The sequence below is a fragment of the Haliaeetus albicilla genome, chromosome 12 (genome assembly GCF_947461875.1).
Source record: "Haliaeetus albicilla chromosome 12, bHalAlb1.1, whole genome shotgun sequence".
NCBI lineage: Eukaryota > Metazoa > Chordata > Aves > Accipitriformes > Accipitridae > Haliaeetus > Haliaeetus albicilla.
The window spans coordinates 36,242,323-36,266,418 of NC_091494.1; the positions used below are offsets into that span (position 1 = coordinate 36,242,323).

A 24,096-nucleotide genomic window follows, 5' to 3' on the forward strand; every position below is an offset into this window, starting at 1 on the left:
ACTTTGGCTTCTGTGAAAGCTAGCAGCCTTTTCTGGCTTAGCGGGCATGAACCCACAAAGGGAATGTCTCTGCTCAGCATTCCTGTAGTGAGAATTTCAGCAACATTTTGAGAATTAGAAGGAAAAAGGCCTGAAGTTGGGGTGTGTCTCACAGGCTCTGACAATAGCTCCTGCCTCCCTGGAGATGATTATCAGCTTGTGAATATGCCCAACTCAAACAGCTCAAGCCATCTGTTTCTAGACAAGAGGGAGTCTGCACGTTATAGAGGCAACGTGATTGTCTCAAAAGCAGGAAATACTTTTATTGGGTAGCTTTACCTTGAAAGATGGCAAAGCCCATTCACAAGATCTGTGCCTCCAGTCCAGCCTATAGAAAGCAGGCTCCATGTATACCTCTGCTCACAGGAAAACTTGTTAATATGAAAACAGGTAGATAGGAGTTTCACATCAGTCACGTACCATGGAAGAATGTCCTAGGCTGGTCTCCCCTTCCAAGGGAGGAGCCTCGTGGCCCAGGGCGGGGGGGTGGCATAAGAACTTCTGCGAAGAACAAACCTGAATGCTGCAAATAGTCGTAATTTTTTGTCATAAACATTGCTAGTGCCTCTTACAGCCTTGGACAAGAATGTCCTCGAGGGACAAGGTACAAGCAGCACACAGGAAGAGATGTGCTGGGCCAACAAGCACAATACTCTGCTGTCTGGCTGCTGCAGCTTTTTCCGAGCCAGCTGCTTTTTTTTTTTTTCTTTTGCATTGATTTGTGGAAGTTACATGACTGGAACTGCAGTGGAATTAGAGCTGGCTTCCACAGAACACCTTTAGAAACATGTACCTCTCATTTACAGGCCTGGTGTGAGATGTGGGTTCTGTCACTAGAGCAGAGACCCTCAGGGCTGGTCAGCGCTGCACTCTGAAGGATGTGTGGATGCTCTAGTCCCTATAATGCCAAGTCCTAACAGCCGGGCAAGGAGAGTATTCCTTCTCCTCTCCCAAACCTGGGCGTTATTTGTATTAGTGTTAATAATTTGTGTTGTGAGAGGTGAGCGACCTTCCTGGTCTTCGGAGTTGCATACCAAACCCATCACGTGAGTCGGGGTCTGAAGACACCGTAACTATTAGGGAGGCCGGGAAGGGGAATTCCAGGAAAATGCTGCAAGCAGAAGGTGACAGTGCGTTTCCAGAGGCTTCTCAATGGCTGAGGGGGTCTGGGTGAGCAGGGCCCCCCAGGGCTGAGGGAAATTGGCTTTAGAGCCTTGCTGGGTCCTATTTGCTATGGCAGGGTTGTGGGCCACCTAGCAAAGCGAACCCCAAGTTGGTGCAGCCCCACTATGGCTCGTAGGGTGTTGTCCCTGTGGAGAGGTTCACTTTGCTTATTAAAAAATCAGTGCCTGAAGAGGGGCAAGCTGGCTGCCTCCGCCGTCTGATGCAGGTGAACTGGGAGCATTGGGAACAGAGGGAGAGGAAGGCCTGGATCTTGGGCAACCATGAAGAATGCCTCCCGCCACCCGAACTGGGGTGTTCTCCAGGTTGACCTGGAGGACGGTTGGGATGCTGGAGGTGTTCTTCTCACAGGCTGCAGCTGGATGCACGTTCAGCTTGCAGGGCTAGAGCCTGTTGGGAAAGTCGGGCTGATGAGATCTGCAAAGCCCCTGAAGGCACGTGGCCTCCCCGCTGCCTTCTCCCTGCAACCCAAGGCAGGAGCTTCAGACCTTCAGTGCCGGGACCTGGGGCAAGATGAATCTCAGCTCTGCGCGTTGTGCGGTGGGAGCATCAGAAGGAAGGCACGATCCCCCTCCAGAATGTCTCAGCACACAGGAGATGCTTTCCAGTATGGAAAATGTCAGTGATATTAAAAAGATTATATATATCCATAATACTTGAAGGCCTGTCAGTGATTAAAATGGAAGGCAGAGGCCGGGAGAGAGGGGGTGGCATTGAAATGATCGAGAGACATGACTTATTTTGTCATGTCATCTGATGCCTCCCTCTCTCCCCCCCCCCCGGCCAGGCTCTGGGAGCTCTTCAGAGCAGGGGAAGAATGCGCTCCAAATTTAGATCCCGGCCAAAAAAAAAAAAAAAAGGTAAAAAAAAAAAAATTAACAAACCCAAATTGCAACCGTGGCCTTGGGTACCAGAGAGGGAACTGCATTACGGGAGAGGAGGGTGGGTGGGGAGGGTCGGCATCCCTCCGAGCCACTTCCGAGCCCGGGGATGTTGATTTCTGTCTAAAAATAATGGGGGGGGAATAATAAAGCAAAGCAAGCAGCGCCTGGCTGGCTGCCAGCGAGGGGCAGTGACTGAGCATTTACAGCATCCCCGCCTCCCGCATGCGGCGGGGCAGGGGTTCGGCGCCGCATCCCCCGCGGCCGGTACCGCACCGCACCGCACCGGGGGGCGGGCGCGGAGGGGAAAAGGAAGGAAGGAAGGGGAGGGAACGGGGGGGGGGGGGTACCGGGGAGGCGGAGCGCCTCTGCCGGTACCCGGACCGGGGCTCGGATAGCCCCGAAGGGGTTAAGCCCGGACCTGCCCAGCCAGCCCGGCAAGTCGGCGGCGCGCAGCAGGGGCAGCGGGCGGGCTGCGGCCGCCTCCAGCCCGCTCCCACCGGCACCGGGCACCGGGCACGGCGGGGCCGCGCTCCGCTCCGCGCAGGTAAGCGGGGCTGCGCGCCCCTCGGCTGCGGGGGGAGGAGGAGGAGGAGGAAGAAGAAGCGGGGGGGGCGGGGAGGAGGAAGGTTCTGGACGCCGGAGAGTCGCGGGCTGCGGCGGGCCGGGGGATGCCGGGCCCCGGCGGGTATAGCTCGGTGGTGGGGAGACTCCCGGGCCGGGCTCGGGGTCCCCGCGGCGGGTGCGGATGCGGCCTCGGTCCCCGGGCGGGTTGCGGGGAGACGGCGGCGAGGCCGAGGGCTCCGGCCCGAGCCTTTCCCTGCCGCCCCCTCCGTGTCGGGCGCTGCTCCTCCCAGCCCTGCACCTGATCGGGGATGGAGCGAGGCTTTAATCCCCCCCTCCGGCCTCCCCCCCTCCTCTCGTCTGGCCCCTCTGCCCCCTCCTCCTTCCCCCCATCCCCTCCTGTTCCCCCTCCATGTTATTCCTCCTCCTCGCCACACCCCCCCCCCTTCTCCTCCGCAGTCCCCTGCGCCGGGCCGTGGGGCGATGGGGACCTGTCCCCGCACCCGGGTGTCCTTCTCCCACCTGGCAGCCTCTTGCTCAAGGTCACTGCAGTAATTCCATATGAGCTGCCGGGTGCTGCGGCCTTATCTCCCGCACAGCTTCTGTTTCACTCCCTTTATATTCTTGGGGGGGGGGGGGTTGGATATTGCATTTGATAAACCCCGCTGCCTTTAACACCCCTGGCAGCGCTCCAGCCAGGGCCACGCTCCTCTCACCCCTGTCCCAGCCCCTGCTTCCCATCTCTTCCCGCGCAGACTTCCCAGGCCATCTCGTGGTGGGCAAAGTCCAGCTGGGATCGGGTCTCCGGCCGGGACGACCGGTGTCGGAACCCGTCGCGCTGGACCTGGGGTTTGTCCTGCCGGGAGACCTGTTGGAGGCAGGAGGGACCGTCTTGCCCCAGAGGAGGAGTGCTGGTGTTTGCCGGTGTTTGCCGGTGTTTGCCAGGCCGGTGGCACCTTTGGAAAACGTGACTTTATCTCCTGCCTGGGAGTTGGTGGAAAGCGGAGTGTGGAACCAAGTCCCGGAGGACTTTGCCGTGTCGCTGCCCTTGTTCCGAAGGCGTTTCCGCGCCAGGCGGGCGACGGCGTTGCTGTCCACACCGTGGGCTCTCCCGGCGGGATCCAAAGGCCGCACTGACGGGCTGCATTGCGAAAGGGAATCGATACAGGGAAGCGTCTCGAGAGAAACTCTGGCCACCTGCGAGTGTGGCTGTGCCAGGATCCATTCTGACTCACGGGGGACGTTGCTGGCGGAGCCGTGGGGCGCCCGGCCGCTGGCCCGCGGGAGCAAGGAGGTGCTGGACTGGTCGCACGGGTTGTGTGGGAGCGTGGCGGGCACCGTGCGTGGCTTGTGGGCACGTCAGCACGGCCCCGGCCCAGCTCCGGTGGGAGGGAGCGGTGTCCCGAGCCGGGAGAGGGCTGGACACGGCACGGCGGCTGCGGTCCAGGGAGGTACCGGCACCTGAGGTGGGTGGTGGGATGGACACCGGTAATCGCTGTCTGCAGGCACTGCTGCATGGGGGAGATACTCCTCTGCCCGTAAGCTTTATCTCTTGGACAGGGAAAAAATTGCCAGTGAGTTTTGTTGCAGCCACTGTGGGAGCTCTGGGAGCAGCCCAGCTCCCCAGCCCTGCGGTGCGGCCCTGCTGAGGGCAAGGCAGCTCCAGGCAGCCTTTGCCTCCTGGCTTTTCTTGGCCCTCTGAGAAAATGAGGGTAAATGATGTCTTCCTACTGTGTAGGGAGAAGGTGAGGATTAGGACTAGCACCGAGTAGAGGATAGAGTTGTGATGTGCTCACCTGAAGACGGGTCCAGACTGACCCACGTCATTTTGCACCTGCATCGGGTGCAGCGCATCCCAAGGACGGGCACTGTCTGCCGGGGATGTTCCAGGGCAGCTCCCGGCTGCGCCAGCCCCTGCCACCCCGGCCCTAGGTCTGTGGGCAGAGAAGGATCAGGCAGCTCGGGGTTTTTGGGAGAGGGGGGGGTTGCGTTATCCATTCTGCTCGCTGACCTGGCGCTGGAAGTTAGCACCCCAAATTCCCCACCCCGCAGCAGCACGCGGTTCTGTACCTGCAGCCTCTCGTGGAAGCCAAATTCCTGAGTTTGCTGGGAAAACCCACCCGAGTGGCTGCCAGCACGGGTAAGTCGTGGCAGGCTCTGACTCACGACGGGATTTTGGTTTTGCACAACGCATGCTTGGTGGCACTGAGAATCTTGGGGCGACGGCTGAAGCGAGCGGGGCGGCGTGCAGCTGCAGATAGAGCACCTGGGGGTACAGGGGAGCCCCTGGTTGGCACACGTCCTGAGAGGCCTGAAACCAGCTTTGCCAGGATGGTGGGGCTGAGGCAGCCGGGATCTGGAGGAGGGAGCTGCCATTTTCAGGTAGTTACTTTTAGAAGCAGAAGTGCAGGGTAAAATCTCCTCCAAATGTTGCTGAATCCAGAGCCAAATCTCTTGGCAGCTCTGCAGTGCTAGGTATCGGCTTGCTATGAGATTTTTTTTCCCCTTGAGCATCCTGCATCCTGCATGTCTTTGGGTTAGCGAGTAGTGGCAGCCCAGCAAGGTGCACCTGATGCCCCAATGATGGGTGCTTCCACCTTGAGAAGTGTCCTGGGTGCCAGCCGAGGGCTCTGGGGACGGGTCTCGGTGGCTGGGGTGATACTGAGGTCTCCGTGTCCCTGTTCCCCTCTGCAGGCGCCGGTGAGGCTGCAGCCGTGACTGCTCATCCCTTCTTCACCATTCCTGCCCGCCGCCGGTGGGTCTTCGGCACCGCACAGCCATGACGACCTCGGCACTGCGCCGGCAGGTGAAAAACATCGTGCACAACTACTCGGAGGCAGAGATCAAGGTGCGGGAGGCCACCTCCAATGATCCCTGGGGACCCCCCAGCTCCTTGATGTCAGAGATCGCCGACCTCACCTTCAACACGGTGGCCTTCGCCGAGGTCATGGGCATGATATGGCGACGGCTGAACGACAGCGGCAAGAACTGGCGTCACGTCTACAAGGCCCTCACCCTCTTGGACTACCTCATCAAAACCGGCTCCGAGAAGGTGACCCACCAGTGCCGGGAGAACCTCTACACCATCCAGACACTGAAGGACTTCCAGTATGTGGACCGCGATGGCAAGGACCAGGGCATCAACATCCGAGAGAAGGTGAAGCAGGTGATGGCGCTGCTGAAGGACGAGGAGCGGCTGAAGCAGGAGCGGGCGCACGCTCTGCAGACCAAGGAGCGCATGGCCCTTGAGGGCATGGGCAGCGGCAGCCACCAGGTCTCCTACGGCCGCCGTGCATCGCCCTACGGTGACGACTACGGGCGGGCGCGGGGCTCACCCTCCTCCTTTAACTGTGAGTGATGCTGGCAGCTCGCTTGGGCTCACTCGGGCTCGCTGTGGGCTGGAGGCAGGAGTTGCATTTGGTTTGCACCTACCTGATGCCCAGCGCTCCTCTCCGCCTTTTGGGGGGGTGGTGGTGAAGCCCGTCTCTGTCCTGCGGGCAGAGGTTTGGCTGGGCCAGCGGTGAACCCCAAGAGTGGTGGCAGCTGGCGGTGCCTCAAGCCTTAAACCCACCCTTAAAGCTTGTTCGTGGTAGGGAGCTCTAACGTGGGGCTACGTCCCCTGGGGAAGCCACGCTGTGGAGCTGCGGGCATTGGAATGGGGGCCTGGACGAGGCTGCTGATATGCTCCGCAAAATACCCTAGTCCTGATGCCACTCCTTCCCCTTTTCAACCAGCATCATCCTCATCCCCACGGTTTGCCTCCGACCTGGAGCAAGCGAGGCCCCAGACGACGGGCGAGGAGGAGCTGCAGCTGCAGCTTGCGCTGGCCATGAGTCGGGAAGAAGCGGAGAAGGTACGGGTGGCTCTGCCTGCCCCAGGGCACGCGAGGCCGGGCATCTCCCTGCACCTTGCCTTGTCTGTAGGCATGGTGGGTCATTTCCCTGGGAGGAGGGAGGATTCTGGGGGCTGCCCAAGGCTGGTGCATACACCTGCAACTGCACCAGGCTGCTCGCGCTGTGCCCGGTATCCAAAATCACCAGCAGGCAGATGGAGGCGCGGGCTGTCCCTGCTCCCCGTCCTTGTACCAGCGGGGACAGCACCAGGCTGGGACCCATCCAGCCTCCCAGACCTCAGGGTGAACTTGCGGGGGGTCTTGATTCATCGCGACCCCCCGCCAAACTTGACTGCCCTCTTCCACTGAGGGCTTCTGGTCGAGCTGCCCCATTTCTCTTGCCTTCCTGCGGAGGTTTTAGGAGACGATGCCTTGCCCAGCGCTGCGGTTTGTGTGGTGGGTGGGGGGCCGGCAGTGTCCCTAGGACTGGGCACCAGGCTGGGGGCTCAGTGGGGCTGGGTGCTCCCTCCCACTGGCTGGTCCTTTCAAACCAGGCTAGAAGGAGCTCTGGAAAACCACACCAGGAGGAGCTGAGCAGGGATGCAGGCAGCAAGCGAGCTGCTGTCCCCAACCATGAAACCTCCCCCAGGGTTGTCTCCTCTCCTATCGGCTGGCCCCTTTTCCACCAGGGACGGCTTATTTGCACACCAGCTGAGATTGCCACTGGCTGGCACAGCCTGCGTGGAGCACGTGGGTACGGCTGGACACACAAAGTCAGAGGGACGTGGTGACGGAGGGGCTGTGTGCCCGGGCCGGCGGGTGTCCCCCCTGGGGCTGGCACCGAGCACTGCGAGCTCAGTCCTGCTGGGGCAGGGGACACGCTTTGGAGACGGTGCTTGCTGCTGCCCGTCTTCCCTGCCTGATGGAGGCTCTTTTGGAGATGGAGCAGAGCGTATATCCCTATTTTTGTCCTGGAATTGGAGTATTTATAGCTTCCACAGGCTGCTGCGATGAGCACTGTAGGAACATGCTCTTGAAAGTGTTGCCTGTTGGAATCCATCTGGGCTGCGCATACGTGTGCATGCTCACACATGCTTGTACAGGGGTGCACACATGCACACCCCCACTGGGGTCCCCATTCCCAGTCCCAGCTGGTCCCACGCTGCTGGACAAGCATCATGGGGTGGTGATCAGGGCTGCCCTGGCAGTATGGGGACAGCCTCTCCCCAAAAGCTGCCTCAGATCTGGGTGCTTTTCCCCCAGCAGAGCAGGGCCAGGCAGGATTCCCGCACCGAGGCCAGTCGGCATCACCAACCCTCCTCCCCAGCAAGCTGCCGGGGCAAGGGGACGCCTAATCAATCCCCTCTCCTCCGCCAACTGCATCGGAGTCCCCAAAAACCTCCTGGGGGAGATGCTGGATGCCTAATTTAGGGTTGTCCTAGTCTAGATGCAGAGGCAGGTGATGGGGTAGGGGAAGGAGCTGGGGTAGAGGCCGCAGGGGAGCCTGAGCGGGAGCTGGTTCGAGAGTGTAGGGGCAACGGGCTGGGGGTCCACAGCCAAAGCCGGACGGATGGGCACAGAGATGCTGTGCAGGCAGGTGAGGGTCTGCAGGAGAGGTGGTGGTGAGGACAGGGACCTCCAAGCAGTCCTGCGAGCTGAGGGCAAGCTGAAATGTCACCCCATTTCCTCTGTTGGCAGAAGCCACTTCCTCCAATTTCCAGTACAGATGAAGAAAGGCAATTGCAGCTAGCGCTCGCGCTGAGCAAAGAGGAGCACGAGAAGGTACCTGTGCCCTGCAGCCCCGGGTGCTCCTCTTTCCTTACACTTGGGCTTCTCTCTGGGGCGCTGGAGCCCGAAATGCCACCTTGCTCCGCCACCTGCTTTGCTTTCGCTGCTCTGGGCTGTCTGCTGAGCGCTCTCCCAGCGGGCTCAGCCCCAGAGGAGCCATCTGCTCGGATGCTGGGACTTTTCGGGGATGCGGTGGCAGCTCCTGTGCTCAGTCTGTCTCCTGGAGAAGGTGCTGGCTGCAGGGTTGCTGAGTTCATGGACCCCGTCCCTTGTCCCTGCAGGAGGTGAGGACTTGGCAAGGGGAGAATTCCCTGCTGCAGAGAGCCTCGGAGGAGACTACCCAGGGCAAGGAGGAAGAGGAGGAAGAAGATAAGATGAAGAAAAGCCAGGTACAGCACTGGGGGCATGGATGGCCACACAGCCAGCCACAAAGCCAGCCTTGGGCTCCGGGGCGATCCTGCAGGTCTGCCCTGGGCTTCCCTCACCTCTTTATTCCTTTTCTGTTTGCAGTCCTCTATCCTGGAGCTGGCAGATATATTCGGGCCGGCGCCAGCCCCCTCCAGCCACACGTCTGCTGACCCGTGGGATATGCCAGGTGGGGGCAACTCACAGGCTGCCAAAGCTTGGGACATTGGCAGAAACCTCTCCCTTGCCTCTCCCTCCCCAGTCCCCAGGAGCTCAACAGTAAGGACCTCTTGCTTCTCCTCCCTCCACTGCCCAGTCTGTTACATGCCTGGGTGGTGCTGCTGGAAGCTGTGGTCCCCCGGGCACATCCCTGCCGCTCAGCATCACTCCGTGCCCTGCACCGTTCCCCTCTTCCACAGCTTCCCTTCTTCTTTCAGATATGAAGCCCAAAGCGGAGCCGGCAGCCTCTGCCTGGTCCGGTGCGACTGACCCCTGGGTGCCGGTCCCAGCTGCTGGAGGGGAGCCCCTCTCCCAGGCGAGCGCCTCGTCCCAGCAAACCTCTGCCGGGCCCTGGGATTTCCCCCGTGGCACCACTGCAGCCTCTGACCCTTGGGGGAAGGCACCCTTGTCTTCTGGCTTCCCTGCTGCGGACCCCTGGGGGACAGCATCGCCCCCCACCCAGGTCTCTGGTTCTACACCAGCTGCCGATCCTTGGGCCGCTGTGGCCGAGCAACCTCCTAACCCTGGTAAGAGGCTCAATGATGGGCGTTTTGGCTTTGCTGGGGATGGCGGGCTGCGTTGGCCATCACTGCCCTCCCGCAAGTGGGTATCCTGGGGTGCTCCCCCTTCCTCCCACAGCCAGCTCTGCAAACACCCCCCCGTGCTGCTCTTCTGCCCTGCAGCGGGACCTCCGCTCGCCCCTCGGCATCCTGAAGACTTCAAGGAACTTTTAGGCTTTATCTGCACAGAATAGGCTGCTTTAATTAACATGGCACAGTTAACAGAGCCCTCCCGTGGGAGCAGATCGCAGCCACCGCACCGGTCCAGCAGCAGGGCGATGGTGTGTCCCCCCCCCCGCTGATACCTGTCTGTCTGCTCACCCCAAACCAGCCCTGCGTGCCCTGCCAGGACGGACGGTTGCTGCTCGCAGATGCCACGTTGCAGATGGGGAAACGGCTGTAGGAGTAGCCTGTGTTTCAGAGCTCAGTGCCGCTCTCGGTTCCTCCTCGGTGCTTCCTTTGGCCCCGCGGAGATACCGTGTGTTCCGCCCTCAGTTTTGGTCCCTGGGGAGGAGAGTAGAATCCGGCCTGGGGGCCAGTGCTGGTTGTTAAAGCTTTCCTGCAGACCTGTCCCCTCTGCCTGTCCCCGCTGGGGCTGGCAACTGCAGGGGGATGGCTGCGAGCGGTGTAGGGGCTGCCTCGGTCTGCAATGACCCCCAATGGTCTGGCTCATCTTAGCCCTGCTGCCCCGGGCCGGTGCACGTTCCCGACCCCCAGCCCCGTGCCCCCCCACCGCACGCCCTCTTCTCTGTCTCCTTGCAGGCAGCCGCCCCTGCCTCTCTCCTGTCTGTACATCTCCTGCCTCTCACCTCCCCGCTTGCTCCCCTCCTTGAGTCTCACCTCTTCCCCCCAGCTCCAGGGGGGGACGCTTTCGACCTGTTTGCAAAGCCGCCCGAGCCAGCCGAGCCGCCGGAGCAAGAGCCCTCTCAGCCACCCTCCTCGGCCAAGTCCAGCAGCCCCGTCGGTAAGAGCCGGGGGAGCGGGCAGGGGCCGATTTGGGCAGGTGGGGACAGGGACCTGTCCCTGCCCATCGCAGAGAGGCAGCTCCAGGGCTGGCCAGGCTGTGCGTGGCTGCTTGCTGGCGTGGCCAAAGCATGTTCCCACCTGCAACCACGCGTGCCGTGGGCTTGGGCTGCCCCGTAGCCGAGGGGGCAGCTCCAGGCCCTGCGTGTCACCCATTTCCCCGACCCCGTCGCCTCCCGCGGCGGCTCGGGGGGAGCTCGGGCACGCCACACCGCAGCCTCAGCCCCACCGCACCGAGCTGTGAACTGGGACGAGACGTGCCATTAGCTGCCCTGTGCGGTGACAGGGGGATGCCGTCACCCTCAGTTTCTCACCGCTGGCTCACGCGACTTGTCTTCCCCCCCCCCCCCAACCCCAGAGCTGGACCCCTTCGGCGACCTGTTCTCCAGCACCAGGCAGGATGGGACGAAGAGCTTCGACCTCGCCAACCTGGCCGACTCCCTGCCCGAATCCGGCAAGGAGCGGAAGGACTGTAAAACCCCCGAGGCCTTCCTCGGCCCCGCCGCCTCCTCCTTGGTCAACCTGGACTCCCTGGTCGCGCCCGCGCCGGCCTCCAAGACGCGCAACCCCTTTCTCTCGGGTAGGTGCCAGTGCTGTGGTGCGGGCTGCCGGCCGGGGGCTTCCCTGGGCTGGATGGAGGGGTGTTTGGGGGAGGAAGAGGAGGAGGACGGGGACGGGACGGGACGGGACGTGGCTGCCCTGACGCATCCCATCTTCTCCTTGCTAGGTCTGAGCACGCCGTCCCCCACCAACCCCTTCAGCCTCGCCGAGCAGCCCAAACCGACGCTCAACCAGATGCGGACCAGCTCGCCGGTGCCCGGCCTGCCCGCCGCTCTCCCCGCCAACTCCATGACCTACAGCGCGTCCCTGCCGCTGCCCCTCAGCAGCGTCCCCGCCGCCGCCGCCGCCCTCCCCGCCTCCGCCAGTGCCTTTCCCCAGGCCGGCACTTTCCCCGAACTCCCCAGCAATTTGCCGCAGCCTTTACTACCGCTGAGCGGCCCCCCGGCCCCGCCGTCCGCTCCGGGGGGGCTCAACCCCTTCCTCTGAATCCTCTGGACGTGGAGACTCTCACCCCTTCCCCGGCTGTTACAAACCCCCCCGGCCTTTCCTTCCGCCAAGACCTTGGGGGGGGGGGGCCCAGCGGTTCGCTAGCTGCAAGGGAGGGTGCCCCCCACGCCAGCCCCTTCCCCTGTGCCTGCCGGCTGGGGGGGCAACCAGCATGAGCCCCCGTGCTTGACAGGCAAGAGGGGACCCCCCCCCACCCGTCTCCCCGTCGAAGGCCAAGAGCCGCGGCCTAGGGGCCATGGCAGGGCCCGTCCTAAGGACTGTGGTGTTTTTGGGGGGCTCCGGTGCAGCGGGCTGGGCTGGTGCATGGGGTCTCGCTGCTGGATGGGTCCCCCCCGGGGTAGGGGGGGCTTTGCCTCGGCGCCTGCGGGGAGCTGGGGCAGCGCTGGGGCCGGGGGGAGCCGCGGTTACAACCCCCCCCCCCCAACCGTGCTCCCTTCCCCGGGGTCCCCGGCTGGTTCGCGCTCCCGTGGCTGTTGCTCGCCGCCCCCCCGCCCGCCCCTCGCCCCCTTCCCGCTCGCTGCTGCCCCTCAGCCCCCTCCCCGGACCCTCCCGAAGGAGCTGCGGGCAGGGCCCCCCGCGGGGGCCAGCCGGCTTCCTCGCCCGCTGGCGGGGGCGAAGTGGGGGTGTGTGGGGGGGGCACCGGTGCTTCGGCGCTGCTGGAGAGCGGCGGCTCCGGGGGCTGCCTGTGAGACAATAAAATGCTCTGACGGACCCGGTGTGCGGCTCCGGGGGAGGGCAGGGCCCGGCGAGGAGGCCGGGCTCGGGGCGGGGACGGGGGGACGGGGACGAGGACGGGCCTCGGGCCTGTCACGGGGAGCGGCGGCAGCTCCGCTCCGCCCCCGCCGCCATGTTGGCGGCGCCGCTGCGCCGGGCCCGCAGGTACCGGGGGGGTGGGGGGGAACGGGAGGGCCGGGGCGGCTGCGGCCCTGCGGGGCGGTGGGCAGCGATCGCTGCGGCACTTGGCAGCCCTTCGGCATCGCCGCTGCCTCCCTCTCCGCCCCCCTAAATCCTCCCTGCGCTCCCCCCCTCTATATCCCCCGCGTCCTCCCGGCACCTCCCACATCCCCCTAAATTCCCCTTGCATCCTTGCAACGCCCTGGACTCCTCCCGCGTCTTCCCTAAATCCCCCCCTGCACCCTCCCGAATCCCCCCTAAATCCTTTCTGCACCCTTACACCCCTCCTGTATTCCCCAGCGTCCTCCCTGCATCCCCCTGCGCTCCCCCAGATCCCCCCTGCGCTCCCCCAGATCCCCCCTGCGCTCCCCCAAATCCTCCCTGCACCCCTAACCCCCCCGCAAGACATATTATCCTCCCTGTACCCCCTCCCTGCACCCCTCTCGCACCCCCTCTTGCACCCCCCGCACCCCAGCCCTGCATCCCCACCCAGGAGGGTCTCTCTGGTCCCCTCTCGTCCCTCGGTTCCCCTCGCCACAAGAAGCCCGTGCCCTGACCCCGCACCTACCCGTGCACCCACGGGAGAGGATTTTCCTCCCTGATGACACACGGGTCCAATCCTGCAGATGTTGCTCCCCTTACCCACGGCTATCGGGTGACTGTGCCCCTGAAGGATGCTGGTGGTGGGCTGGGGGCTGGAGGGGAGAGAGCCCGGGGGTGGCAGTCGGAGGAGAACAGCCTCACCTGAGCCTCCAGCAAGCGGGGAGGGCTTTGTAGGGTCCTGGGGGGGGACAGAGGTGGACCAAGCCCCAGCCCGGGGGCTAAAAGTGGTTTTCCCTGGCACAAGGAGCAAAAAGCGGGGAGCGGGCAGCGGCACCCCGTCCCAGGGCTACGCTGGGCACCCGCAGGAGCCGGGGTGATGGTGGTGCTGGTCTGGGGTGTCGCGGCTCTCTCCAGGGGCTGTGCTTTGCTGTGGCGAGCGAGGAAACGATGAGCCTATTCGGATGAGCCTATTCGGTGTCGCAGGTGCGCGTTTCTAACTGGGAGCGTGACCATGGCCACGGGGGGGACAACCAGCCCCCCCAGCGTCCCTCGTCACACCAACCGCCTGATTAACGAGAAGTCCCCCTACCTCCTGCAGCACGCTCACAACCCCGTGGACTGGTAAGAGCGACTGGTGCCTTTCTCCCTCCTCCTCTCCTTTGCGTCTGTGGGGCTGAGGGACTCGCTGCGGTGGTAGGTGAAGCAGCCTGGCCTCTGCGGCTCCCTGCGGACTTGGGGTCCGTGCTCCTGAGCCAGCCGTGCCCCCGGCTGTCCTGACCCCTCTCCACCAGGCAGCAGATTTTCAGGCAGCTTTAGAGGAGTCCGGGTCCCATCAGCGGTGACCCCTGAAGCTCCTTTCTTGTCTTCCCTCCACAGGTACCCTTGGGGTCAGGAAGCCTTTGATAAAGCAAAGAAAGAAAACAAGCTGATATTCCTGTCAGGTAACCAGAAACAAGACATATTTCATGTTCCCATGTGTTGTTCAGTAGATGACCAGATAAGCTGGGCTGCGGGTGTGTGAGTAGCTGTGTAGGTAAGGACACGGAGCACTAATTCTCTGCTAGCAAGAGAGGGCCACATGCTTTAGTAGCTCTCTCTGAAGGTGGGCTGCATCAAGGACCAGAGGCCTTGGCCAGATTTTAGGAGCAAGAGCTGGAGAACCCCGGAGGCCCTGCAAGCATGGAGGACTTTCTCCTCCATCTCTTCTCTGGGAGGGGTGGGCAGCTATTGCCCGTATCAGGGTTCCCCACCGCTGAGCGATCTCCCCATAACGTGTGTCCTGCTCCTTGCAAAGGGCCTTTCCTCACTCGCCTGAGCTTGTTTTCAGTTGGCTACTCCACCTGCCACTGGTGCCACGTGATGGAGGAGGAGTCCTTCAAGAACAAGGAGATCGGGGAGATTATGAACAAGAACTTCGTATGCATCAAAGTGGATCGTGAGGAACGGCCAGATGTGGACAAAGTATACATGACCTTCGTGCAGGTAAGGGAGGCACGGGCAGAGCTTGGGAGGCTTTGACCGGCTCTTTCAAGATGAGATTCATGGTTGTGTTCCTCAGGCAAGAAGAACCAGTATGTGAGCTGGTCTGAATGGGGCCATGCATGATCACAAGGGTGGAGGGAAGCACATGTCTGTCCTCAAGTGAGGCACTGGGATGTGCCAGAGGGTTACAGAGCAGAGGGTGCCACTTGCATGACCTTGGTGCACCCGTGATTTGTCTTTCAGGCAACCAGTGGTGGAGGTGGCTGGCCGATGAGTGTCTGGCTGACTCCAGACCTCAAGCCCTTTGTAGGGGGGACGTACTTCCCACCTGAAGATGGAGTTCATCGTGTTGGCTTTCGGACTGTGCTGCTCCGAATCGCAGAGCAGGTATGGAGCAGGAGTGGCGTAGCAGACAGTGCTCAACCAACGGGGCGGCAGGGAAATTGGTCTGGGATTGATGAGTGACTGAGTTAAGAGATACAGTCATGAGAAACGGTAGCCCAGAGGACATGTCAGAGCTTTGGCTGGGTTAGAGATGGATTGGAACTGATCTGGGGAGGAGGACCGAGAACTGAAGGTGCAGTTTGGACTGGTACAATGCAGGAAGCAGAAAGAGAGAAAAAAAATGGAAGAACTGACTTTCTCACTCTGCATCTTAGTGGAAGGAGAACAAAGAGGCCCTGTTGGAGAACAGCCAGAAGATCCTGGAAGCATTGCTATACAGGTCCGAGATCCATGTGCAGGGCCAGGAGTCACCCCCACCATCCAAAGAGGTGATGGCCACCTGTTTCAAGCAGCTCTCCAACTCTTACGATGAGGACTACGGTGGCTTTTCCGAATCCCCCAAGTTCCCCACCCCAGGTCAGTCTGGCCTCTGCTGCTGAGCCCTGCCGTGGGGCAGGCAGCGCCGGGGGGCAGAGCCCACCCCACAGCCTCCCACTTTCTCCCTGTATTTCAGTGAACTTGAATTTCCTCTTCACGTACTGGGCCCTGCACCGAACAACTCCAGAAGGTGCCTGGGCACTGCAGATGGCTCTGCATACCCTCAAGATGATGGCCCATGGGGGCATCCATGACCACATCGGTCAGGTAGGAGGAAGGCCTCGGGGGTAAACCCCTGGCACATCCAGGAGGCGTGGGGTGGAGACGTGTCCACTTGTTTTTTGCAGGGCTTTCACCGCTACTCCACCGACCAGCACTGGCACGTCCCTCACTTTGAGAAAATGCTGTATGACCAAGGGCAGCTGGCAGCCACATATAGCAGAGCGTTTCAGGTACGGCCGTGGCTTCCCTCTGCGGGGGGGGCTCCCTCAGCATGCTGAGTGCTGGCTGGGGAGGGCTGGCTTGGTTTGGGGAGCAGCTTCGAAGCCTGTTCCCCAAGATGTTGCCCATTCCATGGGCGTGGAGTGGTCCCATACTCCTCTTCATCTCCTGGTGTTCATCCAGAAACGCTGCACAAATCTGTGACAGTGGAGCCCCAGGGTTTTGAGCGTAACGGGGGAGGGAACAGCCTTCTGGCTGGTCTTTGCAAGTCAGCAAACACATGCTGCTGCCTGTGATGTTGGTATAACTCCAGGGTTGCTCTCCAGTGCCTGTAGATTTCTGTCAGAGATCTTACTCTGAATCCATCCCACGTTTAAAGTCCCTGGACTTTCAAATGTGTTTCCCCTCCTTTGCCAGCTCTTTAAATCTGAATCTCTGATCATATCTTGCTGTGTCTCCTGCCTCCCCGCTGCCCCTTGTAACATTGACATCCACCCCATGCCTCCTGCAGATCTCTGGCGATGAATTCTTTGCCAGTGTCGCCCAAGACATTCTGCTCTATGTCTCGCGGGACCTGAGTGACCCGGTAGGTTGTTCCCTGGGCTAGGCCAAAGGGAGCCACTTACCCTGCCCTGGGACATGGTTCGGGGCTGCTTTTCCCTCCCTCCCTTCCCAGCTGAGCTCAGTCTGGGGCACTGCTGTGGCTCGCTGGCCAGATTGCCAGCCCAGCAGTGATGGGGAGTTGGCTGAAGGTGCTGTCCCAGTAACAGGAGGGTCTCTCTTGCTCTTTTCCCAGGCTGGAGGTTTCTACAGTGCGGAGGATGCTGATTCCTACCCGACCACTGCATCCGAAAAGAAGCGAGAAGGAGCTTTCTGTGTGTGGACAGCTGAGGAAATTCGGGCTCTCCTTCCTGACCCTGTCGAAGGGGCCACAGAGGGGATGACCCTGGGAGATGTCTTCATGCACCACTACGGAGTGAAGGAGACTGGCAACGTGAGCCCCATGAAGGTGAGGGAGAACAAAGACCTGCCTGGTACCAGGACGACTGGTGGGGGACCCACACCCTTGGGCATGGGGGGATGCCAGAGCAGCCCCAGAGCACGTGGGGTCCAACCCCTCCTCAGCCCAGTGATGTTCGTAGAACGGGGCATTCCTTTCAGGACCCCCATCAGGAGCTGAAGGGCAAGAACGTCCTTATTGTTCGATGCTCCCCGGAGCTGACGGCGTCCCGGTTTGGGCTGGAGCCGGGGCGGCTGGGTGCCCTCCTGCAGGAGGGCCGGCGGAGGCTGTCCACAGCCCGGGCACAGCGGCCACGGCCACACTTGGACACCAAGATGCTGGCGGCATGGAATGGTGAGAGGTGGCTCAGCTCTGGGGGTGTGTGCCTTGGCTGGACCCCTCCGCGGCTGCCTGGGGCCAGCGTGCTTTTGGGGGGCTTGTAGCAATGAGTCCTGCTGGGACTGGAGAGCCCCCCACGGAGGTTGTGGGTGGGCTGGGGTCCGGGGCTGTGGGAGCACCTGGGGGAAGCAGCCCCAAACCTGCAAGCCGTGGGGCTGCTGGGCATCAGGATATTACTCTGGCTTTATTTTCCTTCCCTGTTGCCAGTAGAGAGCAGCAAAACCCTTCGCCTGGCTCCCCCAGTTGGGCTCTGGGGAAGGGGACTAGGTTGGGGATTCAGGACCCAGGTGGGGTGCAGAGCCCACCTCCACTGCTGCATTAGTGGGAGACCACAGCTCTGTGTCCGTCTGTCCAGGTGTCCTGCAGCAGGTAATAACTACAGTACCCCAGACACTGTTCCCAGCAGTAAATGCCTGGGTAGCTGGGTCTGGAGCTGGCGTGAGCTGGAGTTACACCTCGTCCTGCAAACAGGAAGACTCTCTTAAGCCCTGTTTCTTCCTGCAAACAAAGGCTTAGCTCTTGCTGGCCTTGCAGCGCTCTGCCCCTCTCTTCGGTGACAGTAAGTGACTTTTTTAGCGGCTTGAACTGAGTGAGAGAGCTGGTGGCTGAGCCTTGACCTGCCTAGAATCTCAGGAAAGACGAGCTTCCTGCTGAGCATCCTTTAAAGGAAAGACAGTGACACCCTCTCTGGTTCCTTGTGCCCCCCCCCGAGCCTGTCCCCATGTCTGCCTATGCAGGGCTGATGATCTCGGGCTTTGCCCAGGCTGGGGCAGCCCTGGCCAAGCAGGAGTACGTAAGCCGGGCTACGCAGGCAGCTGCCTTCCTGCGGAGACACCTTTTTGACCCTGCCAGTGGGAGGTTGCTGCGGAGCTGCTACCGGGGCAAAGACAACACGGTGGAGCAGAGGTGAGCAGTGGTACAGAGAGTGTCTACAGACCGACTGGCCACCCCCCAGGTGTTGCCCAGGCCCCAGGTGGTCCCCTCTCTTCCAAGCAGGACTGAACTTGGAGGGAGGGAGGCTGTTTGCCTTGCACAGAACTGCCTCCGGTGCAGTTTGGGATGGATTAGTTCCCCCCACCCAGTGAGGAGGAATTAAGGTCAAATCCTTTCCCGATCCTCATCTTCCAAGCTGGCAGGAGCCTTCCCCTGCCCTCCCCTGCTGTACAGAAACCCGGGGCTGAGCCATGTGATGACTTGGCACAGCCACCGCTTAATCTTGGACTGAGCTCTGAGGTGGCATCTCCTCGGGTAGCAGAGACCAGTAGGTAGGGCTTTGCTGGGTTGGAGAACATTTCCCACCTGGCCAGTGTAGAGACCCTGATGCTCCTTCCCTGTCTGCCACTGCAGCGCCGTGCCCATCCAGGGCTTCCTGGAGGATTACGTCTTTGTCATCCAGGCTCTCTTTGACCTGTATGAAGCCTCGTTGGAGCAGGGCTGGCTGGAGTGGGCCCTGCAGCTCCAGCACATGCAAGACAAGCTCTTCTGGGACCCCAAAGGCTTTGCGTATTTCTCCAGCGAGGCTGGCGATCCTTCTCTGCTCCTGCGCCTGAAGGATGGTGAGCTCAGGGACATGGCCCTGCTCTCCATGGGTTATGGTGTGGGGCAGCTTAGGGAGGGCAGGGGCTACACCTGGCTGAAGGAACAAGCCGTGGGGTGGTGAGGCATTGGGCTGATGGAGGAGCTGTTTTCCCCTGCAGACCAAGACGGAGCAGAGCCCACTCCCAACTCTGTCACTGTCACCAACCTGCTCCGAGCAGCTTGTTACTCCGGCCATACAGAGTGGGTGGAAAAAGCCGGGCAGATCTTGGCTGCCTTCTCAGAGAGGCTGCAGAAGATCCCAATAGCCCTGCCAGAGATGGCCCGGGCCACCGCTGTGTTCCATCACACCTTCAAACAGGTACGGTCAGGGGCTCATGTGCCCCTTACGGAACCTGCCGCAGGGAGGGGGCTTGGCGGTGGTGTGGGTGCAGTCACAGCTCTCTGCTTTCTCTCTTCTGCCACCCACGCTCTCCCCGGACAGGTGGTTATCTGTGGGGACCCCCAGGGAGAAGACACCAAAGAGATGCTGCGCTGCGTCCACTCCGTCTTCAGCCCAAACAAGGTAGAGGTGCCAGCCCTCCCCAGCCCCCTGCGCAGCCGCTCCCCGCCAGCCGCCGGCACGCTCCCTGCTGCCGCCTGCATTGCCAGTGCCTTCATCCTTTCTCCCAGTGTGGCTGTAGCATCCGTCTTCCTCCTCCTCTGTCCTGCCTCCCTTCTGGGAAGCATCCTATCCTTACCATATTCGTAAGCACAGCCCGCAGGGCCACGGCTGAGCCCCTGCACCCCTCTCTCCCTGGCACAGAGCGCTGGCAGTCCAGCCCAAGGAGCGGCTGCAGCAGCGGCTGCTGTCGCTGCCGGCTGTTTACACTGCCCTCAGCCTGAGCCCAGCATCCCCAGCGCTGCTCTCCCAAGGGAAAACCTTTCGTTCCGGTGCGGATGTGTCATGCCCGGTGTGGATGTGTCATGCCTGGTGCAGATCCAGCCAGTGTCTGGGTCACCTTCTGCCTGAAGCCACCCTCGCATCCTTGGGAAACAGCAAGGCAGTACCTTGCTCTGGCTGCGGGTACCCCTGGCTGGGAGGGTCTGGCTTTTCCCAAAAGCTTTGCCCCCAGTTGTGCTGTCGCCGTGCACTGGGGTTACCACCTTGCTCTGCTCATCTGCATCCCTGCTCAGAGATGCGTCACCCGGTGCATCCCACGGAGGGGCCGTGCTGCCTCCGGGACGGAGCTGTTTGCCGCCCGCAGAGCTGGCAGGGAAGGGCAGTGCGGCAGCCGGCGCCCATCACGTTTGGTGGGCAGCGTCCCTGCCCTGGGGACGGATGGCTCTTGCCTTGGCAAAGCTGTTGAGCCGAGGGAAGCAGGGCTGGGCTGTAGGCGAGGAGGCTCAGCGTTTCAGCCTCTGGACCGGATTCATCCCTGCCTGTCGGGGTCCTGGTGCCAGGGACTGGCACGTTGAGCCGCAACACGTGGGGAGCTGGCACTGAGGCCAAAGCATCAGTTTCCGTCTGTAGCCCCAGCTGGGGTGAACCGGGGAGCGCTGAGCCATCGGCACGGTGTCCCCTGCTCCGTCCTCACGTTAGCTCAGCCCACGGAGGCTTTCATCCCTGACCCTCTGCTTACGTGCCCCGCAGTGTTCAATGCCGGTGTTGGAGGACAGTCACCGCTTTTGCCCAGGCACGTGGGTGGGGGACGCAGCTCTCCGTCCTCCCTCTGGCATCTCCTGTCCAGCAATGCCCTCAGCCGTGCCTGTCCCCGCACCGCGGGCGAGGCCTCTGCTCCCACGCTCTTCCTCTCTCCCTTAGAAGGATTACAGCGGGTGACCCAGTTTGCAGGGATGGGAAGCGCCATGGTGGCAGCGGGGAACCCAGTGCTGCTGCTAATAACCCACTCCCTCTCCCTGCAACTGGTTCAGCCGTCGGTCCCCTGAGTCCACGTGGACTCTGGCAGGGGATGCAGCCGGCAGCTTTGGGGTCCTGAGCAGAGCAAATAGCGCAGCCATTGCCTCTCCTCTCATGTGATTTGGTTCCCTCCTGCTAAGCTGGTAACAAGCCTGGCTGTTGGGGACGCTCGCTCCCCAGGGGCAGGTCTGTCTGCCCCAAGCCGTTGCCTTCCTCGGGATAGGGAGGAAGAGGAGGGCTGGGCGCTCTGGATGGATATTGCTATGAGGGAGTGAAGGCGCGGGGGGGCTGCGCTCAGAGGGGCATGCGGGGGGGCTGCAGCTGGAGGCTGGCAGCAGGCAGGGCAGAGGTCGAGCCCCTGCTAGCCCCTTGCTGGGCTCTTGCGTGTTCCTCATGTTGCGATAGTGGGATGGATCAGGAGTTGTCAGTTGTCCCTTTTGGCAGCTTGGGTTTGTTTCCTGGAAGAAAGAACGTGGCAGGAGGGGAAGGCTCTCTTCCCAGAGGAGCACAGCCCTGTAGGTATGTGCTTCCCCAAGCATGAGTGTGCAGGAGCGGTAGGAGCTGAGCTCTTCCTCGACCTTCCTCAGCCCACCTCCCTCCTGCTCGTTCCTGCCACGAGAGCTGCCTGCGCTGCTGAGCCCGGCTCCAGCAGACGGGGTGTCCCATCGCGGTGATGGCTGCTTCTCCCTGCTGTCACCGAGGCCAGGGGTGAGCGGTTGGGCCTCTTCAGCATCATCTGGGTGGAATGAAGGGCGACAGGGAAGGGGGTAGAGCCACACTTCCCCTGAGCCGTCCTGCCGGGGCTTCCCCGGTGCCATTCTTCATGACCAACCTGATCTCTGGCAGTAGCGATGGCTCCTCACCTTGCAGAGGGGATGGAGAGAAGGGAGGAGAATCCCGCTGCTCAGAGAGTCACGCTGCCTTTGGGAGCAGCCTGCTGCTTCCCGACAGCCATCCCTCTTCCCATGCTGCATCGCACAGAGAAGCGGGTCCTCCTTTTCCCAACCCGCCTTCAGCTCCCTCCAGCTGCACCCCAGCTCTCCTTCCCCACCCTGAAAAGCTGCCTGAGACAGAGCAGCTCTGGGTCACCCGCTCCGGGGACACGACAGCTTTGGGAATCGCCTTTGCCAAGGATTTGGGGAAAAGTCACTGCTGTGTCCCCTGCCGCCCCTGCTCCCTCAGTGCCGGCAGGGCGCTGGGGGCTTGGTTCATCTGCAGGAACACAATTAATTAGGTCGTTCCAGTAATTAATTCCTTACAAACTTCACATTGAAATCCTTGCTGTAACGAGATGCCGATGATAAGACGGCATTGAGGTCGCAGGTTTAAATGGACCCCGGACCCGGAGGAGCCCTTTGCCACAGGCACCTGCCGCAGGGATGTGAGTGCTCCGGGGGCGATGCCGGAGGTGCTCCCCAGGGGTCCCGGTGCTGGGAGCAAAAAGGGTTGGATCCCTGCTCTGGGGCTGGATCCTGGCTCCTGGTATAGATTCCTGCCCTGTTAATGGTCTTTAGGGTAATTATGAAGGATCCCATTATCTCCTCAGCTGCAGAGCGCTAAGCCTGCTGCTTGCCTTCATCCTGGCCCTGCAAGAGGACCTTAGGGAGCTTGTGAGAAAAATGAATAATGAATTTCAGATTGGACATGAATTGGTAATTAATCACTCCTGGAATTAATTCCAGACAAAGGCGAGGGGGGGAGGAGGTTGGGGGGGGGAGCAGGAGGCAGGCAGGGAGTCGGGCTGAGTCAGAGCTGGGTCAAGGCAGGGGCCGAGCGGGAGATGTGGGGTGATGGGGGACAGGACGGCACTGCAGCAGCCGTTATCGAGGGCAAGGGCTTGGGGACGTGGTGACCTCCTGGGGACGCAGGGGGCGAGGGCAGCCCCTGCTAGGCACGGGTGAGGCGTCTCAGCTGGGTCTTGGTGCTGGGTTTGCTCCTGTCCCCGGGGCCGGTGGTAGAGGATGCTGCGTGCCAGGCGAGCGATGCCACGGTGGCAAGATGTGCGTGCCGGGGGTAGTAGCGTTCGGTGTTGGCATCCCACGGCGGCGTGAGCGGCGTGAACCTGTGGTGAGCGTGTCAGTGCTTGGTGGGCACCGCGGTGGGCACACGCGCAGGGCCGGGGCCGGAGCCAGAAAGGGCAAGGGAGAACCATGTGTTCCAGCTGTGGGATGCTGCCTTCGTGCCTTGGACCTTGGGAAAGGCCGGTGTTTTGCTCACCCTTTGCATCCATGTCGGCACCAGGCTCCCTGCCAGCTCCTGGCCTTTCCCCTGATTAGCCTGCAAGCCCTGAGGCTTTAACAAACATTTTCCCTTTCAGAAAAGCTAATTATCACAGCAGCCCTGTCATCACCCCTGGCTGGTGCTGCCGTGTCAGCCAGGAGAGCCCCTGACCCATTGCTTGCTGGTGTCTGAGTTTTTTTGGGAAGCATCTGGAGGGCAGGAGGAGTTGGGCTGCCGGGTGGGACGGGGTGATGCTGGTGCTGGGGTTGGGGCTGCCCCTGGGCTGGGTGGGTGTCCCCAGGGAGCCGGCTGGCTGGGGCAGCCCCACTCCAGGCCGTTGTGTGCAGGTCCCTGTGCTTCATCCCCAGTTGTCGGGTGTCTGGAGCAGAAAAGGGAGACAAAGCTGCCGGGGATGGCGTGGACCACACGCTCCTTCCAACACAGGCGCTCGCGGGGATGTGGCCACCGTGGGACCCTGGCAGAGGGCTGGCATGGGTCCCCTCGGCTCCCGGTCCCCTTCCCTCTTCGGGCGAGTGCGTGGGGGGACGCTGCCAGCGCTTGGCATGTCTGTGGGGAGGGAAGGACCAGCTGGCTGGCACTGGCTCTGCTCTCCAGCTCTCCCAGCTCCTTCTCCGGCAGGTGCTGATGCTAGCAGATGGAGACAGCACTGGGTTCCTCTACCGCCAGTTGCCTTTCCTTGCATCCCTGGAGAGGAAGGACGGGAAAGCCACCGCCTATCTCTGCAGCAACTTCGCCTGTTCCCTGCCCATCACCTCTCCCCAGGAGCTGCGTGGGATGCTCTGCCCGTGAGCCCCTCGGCCCCTCCGCCTGCAGGAGGGCAAGGGGGAGACAGACTGTCGCGCCAGCCTGGGGACGTGGGAGAGACCCGTAATAAAGCTACCTTGGGCATCAGCTGTCTCCTGGATGGTTCCTGGCAGCACGGTGGGGCTGTGCCTGCAGCAGGTCAGGCTCTGCTTGCAACCACTGCTCTGGCAGCATCTCGGCAGAACTAGCTCTGCTCCCCAGTGCTGGTTTTGGCATGGCTAGGAGACAGCCACCGAGGAGCATCGCCTCCGCCTGCACATGTGCTTGCTCCTTGCCTCTGCTCGCTGAGGAAAAAGAAAACAAATTAAGTATAAATCCCAGTGTTAATGGAGAAGTCGGATGGGAAAACTATTAGGGTTCCTATAGCAACCCAGGGTAACATTGTCAAAAGCACCTGGATGACTTGGGAGTCAAGTGCTTTTGAAAGTGTTACTGGTTACAACAGCCACGGTATTTTTCCATTACAGAGTAGA

At 61.7% G+C, this 24,096-nt stretch overlaps 2 protein-coding genes across 6 annotated transcripts; both read left to right on the forward strand.

Annotated features, from left to right (window-relative positions):
• The first annotated feature begins 2,436 nt into the window (after positions 1–2,436).
• Positions 2,437–12,272, forward strand: EPN3 (epsin 3). 5 transcript variants are annotated; one of them, XM_069799148.1, is made up of 11 exons: positions 2,438–2,649; positions 3,422–4,132; positions 5,361–6,016; positions 6,401–6,519; positions 8,197–8,280; positions 8,568–8,675; positions 8,797–8,881; positions 9,129–9,437; positions 10,324–10,434; positions 10,852–11,073; positions 11,221–12,272. In XM_069799148.1, exons 3-11 carry the CDS (start codon positions 5,446–5,448, stop codon positions 11,538–11,540), a joined length of 1,929 nt encoding a protein of 642 aa, XP_069655249.1. In that variant the 5' UTR covers positions 2,438–2,649; positions 3,422–4,132; positions 5,361–5,445; the 3' UTR covers positions 11,541–12,272. The 5 variants fall into 5 exon arrangements, with proteins under 5 accessions (XP_069655252.1, XP_069655249.1, XP_069655250.1 ...); XM_069799149.1 differs by having other exon boundaries at positions 3,422–3,960; XM_069799147.1 differs by lacking the exon at positions 3,422–4,132.
• Positions 12,273–12,319: 47 nt separating this feature from the next.
• SPATA20 (spermatogenesis associated 20) lies at positions 12,320–23,710 on the forward strand. The gene is made up of 16 exons (XM_069799146.1): positions 12,320–12,440; positions 13,482–13,619; positions 13,875–13,939; positions 14,326–14,480; positions 14,724–14,867; positions 15,140–15,341; positions 15,439–15,569; positions 15,650–15,754; positions 16,255–16,329; positions 16,540–16,752; positions 16,905–17,097; positions 17,880–18,048; positions 18,490–18,698; positions 18,840–19,039; positions 19,163–19,243; positions 23,438–23,710. The coding sequence occupies exons 1-16, from the start codon at positions 12,409–12,411 to the stop codon at positions 23,606–23,608; spliced, it is 2,283 nt and encodes a 760-aa protein (XP_069655247.1). The 5' UTR covers positions 12,320–12,408; the 3' UTR covers positions 23,609–23,710.
• Positions 23,711–24,096: the final 386 nt, after the last annotated feature.

Bases quoted from the DNA above. Each gene is read 5' to 3' on its own strand.
- EPN3 (XM_069799148.1), top strand. From the start codon at position 5,446: ATGACGACCTCGGCACTGCGCCGGCAGGTGAAAAACATCGTGCACAAC. The intron at 6,017-6,400 runs GTGAGTGATGCT...CTTTTCAACCAG, and splicing joins CTCACCCTCCTCCTTTAACT to CATCATCCTCATCCCCACGG. The intron at 9,438-10,323 runs GTAAGAGGCTCA...TCTTCCCCCCAG, and splicing joins CGAGCAACCTCCTAACCCTG to CTCCAGGGGGGGACGCTTTC.
- SPATA20 (XM_069799146.1), top strand. From the start codon at position 12,409: ATGTTGGCGGCGCCGCTGCGCCGGGCCCGCAG. The intron at 16,330-16,539 runs GTAGGTTGTTCC...CTCTTTTCCCAG, and splicing joins CGCGGGACCTGAGTGACCCG to GCTGGAGGTTTCTACAGTGC. The intron at 19,244-23,437 runs GTAGAGGTGCCA...CTTCTCCGGCAG, and splicing joins CCGTCTTCAGCCCAAACAAG to GTGCTGATGCTAGCAGATGG.